The sequence below is a fragment of the Mustela putorius genome, unplaced genomic scaffold (assembly GCF_011764305.1).
Source record: "Mustela putorius furo isolate JIRA1106 unplaced genomic scaffold, ASM1176430v1.1 tig00000842_pilon_pilon_pilon, whole genome shotgun sequence".
NCBI lineage: Eukaryota > Metazoa > Chordata > Mammalia > Carnivora > Mustelidae > Mustela > Mustela putorius.
Window position 1 is genome coordinate 2,896,675 of NW_025421493.1, and position 6,901 is coordinate 2,903,575.

The following is a 6,901-nucleotide window of genomic DNA, read 5'->3' on the forward strand; positions in this document are numbered from 1 at the left end:
GCCCTGGCCACAGTTGTCCAGCTGTCCGCTGAACGCTGCTGTGGCAGCTTAAAGATTGGCCTGGTGAGGGCTGTGACACTCTGTGGGGTGGGCACATCAAAGTGAGGGGCTGGTGGGGGGGAACTGCAGTGAGACTGGAGCTAGCTAGGGTCCCGGTGAGGAGGCAGAGTCTGAGACTGGCTGTATGGGCTGGGAAGCAGGAAGTCTGCAACTTCCTGTGTGTGCTCTTCACAGGGGTTGGGGGGTAGGGGGGGCGGGGAGGTCAAATCCCAAGAACTGTAGGAGGGGTAGCAAGCCGGGGAGGGCACTGGGAGTCAGTGTGCAGCCAGTACGTGCAGGCACCTGATGTAGACGTCACCGGGAGATGCCTGAGAAGCAAGACCAGGCCTTTGGTGGAGCTGGAAGGCAGTCCGTGGGGATGGGCCCCCCAGAATTTCCCCAGAGGCAGGCCAGGCTGGGGGTGGGCCCCATCACGGCAGGGTCCTTCCCCCGACACAATGTGCCAAGCTGTAGCTTTGATGCCCTTGACAACTGTTTACCATGGAGAAGTCCGGAAAGAATCTGTTCCTCGTAGCAGGCAGGTGGGCAAGTTGGCAGGCAGGGGCAGGCAGGGGCAGGCAGGCATGGGGCTTGGTGGTCCCATGCCATTCCATTCGGCATTACGTGTTGGGGGTGTGTACCATGGTCTTCCTGCTGCTGACAGCCTCCAAATGTCTTCATCGGGCCCTGACTGGCAGGCATGCCCCCGAACCCCCTCCACTGCCCCTGGGGCTCCTGCCTGGCACAGCAACCATCCAAGGGATAAAGGGCAGACCAGGGGCCCGAGCTCCCAGGTGCAGGGGGAAGGCTTTGGGAAGGGCAGGGCCAGCAGATGCACAGGAGGCTCTTGCCTTGAGCCAGGACCACAACCTGGAGACCCTTGGAGGCCAACAGTCTTCTCTGTGACAGATAGTCGCTCAGGAGATGAGCAGACAGTCTCCAAGGCCCTCCCTGAGGTAGAAGTCAGCGATGGCCTGAAAGGGCCAAGGGCCTGCCTTGGAGATGGGGGACAATTGCCTGTGGCAGCACTGGAATGGGGATTTGGCAGAGCGCAGAGTGGGGAGGCGCCTGTTAATTTGGGAGTCCGAGCCGGGAGGAAGAAGACCTGCCTCTGTGTTGAGATTCAAGAGGCTGAGCACAAACAGGTGTGTTGCTGAAGACAGCATTGGCCCAGCAGGCTCCGCTTGGAGTGTCCAGGGCACTCCTATTTGGGAAACATTGCCCAGTCCACCCGAGGCTGGCTTGGGAGAAAGGGCTGGTCGCATTAGCAACTCTTAGGAAACAGGACAGCCAGCAGAGGAAGCCTGGAGGGGTGGCAAGCTGTGTGTGTCTGTGTGTGTGTGTGTGTGTGTGTGAGAGAGAGAGAGAGAGAGAGAGAGAAAGAAAGAGAGAGAGAGAGAGCGCCCTGACGGGGTGTGTTGTCACAGCAACCACAAGTCACGTTCTGGCCATCCAAGGTGCCAGTGCCTGGGGAGAGGTGGTGTCCCCGTTGTAGGTTGGAAGATTCCCCAGAGATGGTCCTGGGACCTGGCAGGTCCCCATACCTTGTAGTCAGCCCAGAGACGGTAGGGAGTTGGGCGGGTCGGTTAAAAGCTGAGGGGTTGTAATCCACCTGCCAGCCAAACTCCAGGAGAAGGGAGGAACTGATACAACTATATGGTCTTTGTGGAGGAGAGCATCAGAAGGCAGAGCAGGCACAGAGTGCTGATGCCCAGGGCACAGTGGCCCAGAGCTGCATCCCAGAGAGACCATCAGGCACAGAGGCAGCGCTGCCCAAGGGATGTTTCTTGTTGCCTGTGTTGTGGGCCAGGGCTCAGGGAAAGAGGACCACTGCTTGACACGTCAAAGACACTCAGGGAAGCTGGCTTTGATGATGCAGGGGCCAGGGTTGCTGGGAGAGGTCTGGCAGTGTTGGGAGGGGTGGCAGCAGGAGGCGTCCAGATCCACAGAATGGGTCCATGCACAGGGCTAGGTTCCTCCTTTCCTGCAAGGGGTGCCAGGAGCTTGGGTGGGGGTGACGGAGATGTGTCTCCCAGTGGACCGGCCATAGCCCTGCCAGGCCCCCTCAGCGTCTGCCCTACCACCCTGATCGTGAGTTCATGGAGGGCTCCACTGGCTCCTTTTGGATGGAAGTCACCAAAGGGACAGAGGAGAGGGCAGAAAAGAGGTTCCCTCGAAGGAAGAGGGGGCCGACCCTTCTCCCTCTGCCAGGAATTTGGACTTGGGCTCCCAAGGAAGGGAGTGGGCCTGGAAGTAGGTTTAACAGCTGCTTTGCAGGGGAGGGAGAAGGATGCCAAGTGGGCACGCAGCGAGCGGCAACCATCGCTGCCAGTCTTGTGCGTTAAATGCAGGGGGGTGGGTTGCCAACTGGTCCCCAAGGGTGTGTAGACAGACCCCAAGGATACTGACCCTCTGCCCAGGCTGGCAGTCAAGGAGAGACACCTTCATGGAGGGATTTCTCTGCTCCAGGTGCCAGGCACAATGCCGCCGGCTTCACAAGTGTTGTACCCTGCAACCTCCACGAACCCCATCTCTGCTCCCTGGCTTCCGCCCCTGGCCCCCAGACCCTTCTCCTGAGCACTCCAGCCCACCTCTACCCCTGCCCCCTATGAGCACCTGGTAAGAGTGCCCCTGCCAGGGAGCGAAGGCCCAGGTGGTTCGCCTTGGTCACCTACTTTTGTCTTCCTCTGCGTGTAGACTGTCAACTCAAGGACAAGTTCCACGTCCCGTTTTTGCCAATCAAAGCACACACTTTATTGACGATGCGTACAGATGTAGGCTTGGGTGGAGGAAGTCAAGTCGGTAGAGCACAGAGGAGGGGAGTGTCCTTTGTGGATGACTAGGTTCACCATCCATCAGCTCGCAGCGAAGAAGGAGTCAGTGGGAAAGAAGTCAACCTAAGAGGCAACAGATGCGTTTGCAGCTCCAGCCCCGACACGCGCCCGGTCTCCTCAAAACAGTCCGGCTGACACAGGGAGACCACCGGAGGCAAGACCTCCCCGGCCATGCTCTCATAGGATGTTCTGTAGGCACAGCTGGCTGCTGAAAAGATCCCTTTACCGCAGGAGGAAGGCCGCAAGGGAGTAACTGACAATGCACTTTGCCTGCAGACTGCAAAACCAAGAAGTTACTCAGAGCTCCGGGGGGACCCCTGCCTGGCCCAGAAGAGTGTGGTCCTCAGTGGAGCAAGTGTAACTTTCACCCCGTGATGTGGTGGCTAAGGCCGGGTCTTCAGCAGCACCCACTGTAGATTCTTTGAATGAGAACACAGGTGGGTGTTCTCCAGCAGGGTTTTGGGTGGATTCGGTTCCGTTCCGCTCCAGATGGCCCTCTACGAGGCCAGGGTGTCAGGGAGAACCTGTGTGTTTCCGTTCCTGATCAAGAGGGACATGGATGAGAGCAGCGTTTGGGCACCCAGCGAGTCCCCTGCCAAGACCGGCTTTCCAGACAAACCCATCGACAGTTTCAAAGCCTGAACCTCAGCACATCCCCTCCCCTCCCCTCTGATATCAAAGGGAACTTCAAGTCTGAATCGGACTTGGCAAGCATGTTATTAATAACTGTCATGCTTATTAACAAATCTAATCCGGCCTGCTGCAGAAATGAGTTGCAGCAACATGACACAGTCTCCCGACACACTTCACTGATGGACATCTTAATCTGGCCCTGGTTTTCAACTCCTGCATTCAAGTTATCCAGAGTACAGAAAGCCTTCTCCCTAATAGGGTCGGGAGTGGGGATCGTGTTTCCAACAATGGAGAGGCTGGCCAAATGACTGACTATTGATATCATGGCTAAATGGAAAACCAGCATCCTTGGGCTGAGCAAACCACATTTTTCCCTGAATGAAAGGACACTTAGAGAGGTCAAGTACACACCTGAAATTTCTAAAGCTTTGAGTGCTCCAAGTATTTTTATGTTCATAGGGGAATGGGCGCTGTTTTACTGGGTGTGTTCGGTTGGCCTTGCCCCCACCTGAGGGCCTGTCCTCGGTGCCACCAGGGGCCCCCGGTTCGGTCCAATCCCCATTCTCACTCCAGGGCCGAGCCATAGTTGTGAAATCAAACCAAAGCTCAGGTTCCTCCTCATCCAGCTCCTGGTCATCATCCCATTCCTCTTCCTCCTCCTCCAACTTGTCACTGTCATCTCTTCCTATGGTTAGTTTGTAAACACAGTAGCAGGCACCAGCCCCAATCATCAGTCCTGCTGCCATCCAACCCACTTCCCGAGCCCTGCCCATGCTCAAGTCCGTGCCAGGCTTTGGACAGGACAGGAGAGGGCCTTGTTCCACCTGATTCAGGAGGATTCTGAGGGCCAGGGTGAGTAATGGTGGAGCAGCAGTCCTCTTCAGCCTCTCCTGGGCTCCTGTAGCTCTCCTGTGATGAATCTATGGGTGCAAAATGGCATTAAGGAGTTGTGTTGTGTCTGAGTTTGTGTCTCACTATACAAACAGAGTGGAATTTGAGTTCTGGTTGAGAGAGGTTGATTATTAGGAAACTAGTTCTTTGTTCCTTTTTGTCATCCTCTATCTACCCCCACGACCCACCATTTCTCTTCCAGGCCCTACAGAAAAGGGCAGGGGTTGAGGCTGTGCTATGATTGCCAGGAGGGTGACATGGAGAGGCAAAGGCTCAGGTAGTTTCCTCCACCGCCACCCCTCCCCCAAAGACTCACAGGTAGGTTTCTCCCACCAACCTCTACCAAAGTCAGGTAAATTTCTTCTTCCCTTGTCTTCTGTTGTCAGCACTCCTTCCGCGGAGACTGATGGACAGTCTGGCAGAAGGTCGGAAAGACAAGATAGCTGGCTTTGGAGAACTGAAAGTGTGGTGGCTGGGTCAGCACTGAGAACGCGGTTCCTAATACCCGCTTTTCTGCATTTTCAGCCTTTGACTTTAAAATATTTCTCACACCTCCCCGACTTTCTAAACGCCGGTTCCTCCGCGCCCTCCCCCGCCCCCTTATCGTCCGCCATTTCCCCAGCAAAGGCCGCCACACCCCTTTCCCTGCACTGAAATGGGAGGGGGTGTGGAGAAAGATGGGGCCGGGAGAGGGCGACTCGGACCCGGCCCGCCCAGATCCCAGCCCTTTCCTTCTCCACCACCCCCAACGCCACCCCCAGCCAGGGTCCAGGTCTCATCCCACCTTCACACGGACCTGCACGGTCCCAAGGCAGTTTGCTCCTTCCCTCGGCACGACGTTTGAGGCGACCTATGGGCCAACAGACCTACAAACCTGCAAACAGGCAGGAAACCGAGGGGACGGAGTACTTGGTGGACGGAGCAGGACTCGGGACACGAGTACCGCGATTGTTGCACCTTTCTTCGGAGTCTCTGTCTACCGCCATTCACTCCCCTCAACCCCTCACCCCCGAAGTCCGCCGGTTCTCTCTACTAAATGGGCACAAGGGTGGGGTGGGGGGGCGACAGTATTTAGAAAGTAGGCGGGAAGGGGACCCAACCCAGTTGAGCCCGAACCTGGATCCGGGACGCCCTTGGCCCTCTCCTCTACCCACCCGCCTCTAAGCAGGAGCCCAGGCTCGTACCGACCTCGCGGTCCGGGGCTAGTTTCCTTCTTCCTTCACACGCCTGCAGAGTAATAGGGGGCTGGTACCCAGACGGAGGCGACTAGCAGGACTTCGGTTCTAGGCTGCTCTTGGTCACGTGACAGCTACGTCACCAGTGAGCTCTGGCCCCCAATTTCCACTCCCACAAGCAGTGCGGCAGGCGCCAGCCGGCCCCGTACCTCCCACCTTCGCACTGGGCCCCGTCACTCCTTTCCTCTATAACAATACTATTGAGCCAGAAGTGGCCTCGGCTCTCTCTGGCCTTTGAATTTGCCTTTCTCTAAGTATACGAAGGGGCCGCATCTTTTCGTGGGTCTGCCATTACTTCTTCTGGGGGGAAATTTCTTCTCATTTCCTTGGCTCTGAAACGCCTGCCCCCCGCCCGTTCCTTAATTTCTACCCCTTTGCACATCCAGTCTCTGTACCAAAATGGGCGAGGGGGTGGCATAAAAGGAAGCTCAAGTAGCAGTGAGGTTTTTATTAATATTTTTCATACATTTATGTTCTATTTTATCCTTCCTTTTTTATTGACTCAAACTAGCCTATTTTGTAACCAGAAAATACAATAAATCTGTTTCACTTGGAGAAAAAAGAATTCAAGTTATGTACGTGTGTGTGTAATAAACAAGATTTTCCAGTTAATAGAGAGGCCTCATTGATTTGGTTAAATTAATTTGTACCCTGTTGAAAATGTTTTCTACTGACTGCACAGGAAATAGCTTTCAAACAGCATATTAAAATTTAAATGCATACCTTACAAACAGAACCAGTGTGCTTTCAGATGATTTATGAATTGGTGGAATCTATAGTGAGGTGGTCAGTATTTTAATTGTGGCAATTTTTGTTAAGTGAATCACTATGCCTTTCTTATTCTTGTAGTATTAAGTGTCAGATGGCTGAGAACTTCATAGAAGATCGCTGGATGACTTTCACTCTGGCTTCAAAGGGCCAACTTTATGCAGACCCTAAATTCAGATGAATCTTACCGTTCAGGTGAACTTCAGAAATTAGTAACCTTGCAGGTTAGCCTTTCATTCAGAAGTTTTTATTTAAAATCTATGCTGAAGTTTCATGGTGTAACTCGTAAACAATCCATAAATTAGAGTTATCCCTGTTCTTAACACCCCTGAGGAAAATGAGACTCAACAGACATAATTTTCATTTAATCATGACACTGGTGAGATAGCTCCGGAATCTGTTGTTCAGGTACTGTATGTCTGTCACCCTAACAGCCACTAGTGCTCAGCGTCTTCCAGTGAAGACAGTGCTGAGAGTCTGTGGGTGACTGTGAATCACTTC

General features: G+C 54.4%; 1 protein-coding gene across 1 annotated transcript; it reads right to left on the bottom strand.

Moving 5' to 3' along the window:
• Positions 1-2,768: 2,768 nt before the first annotated feature.
• Positions 2,769-5,175, bottom strand: LOC101681517 (armadillo repeat containing X-linked 6). Its single transcript, XM_013048196.2, is given in 4 exon segments — positions 2,769-3,538; positions 3,541-3,816; positions 3,818-4,426; positions 4,735-5,175. Coding segments are annotated over 3 exon segments (906 nt in total). The 5' UTR covers positions 4,280-4,426; positions 4,735-5,175; the 3' UTR covers positions 2,769-3,370.
• Between the last annotated feature and the right edge of the window lie 1,726 nt (positions 5,176-6,901).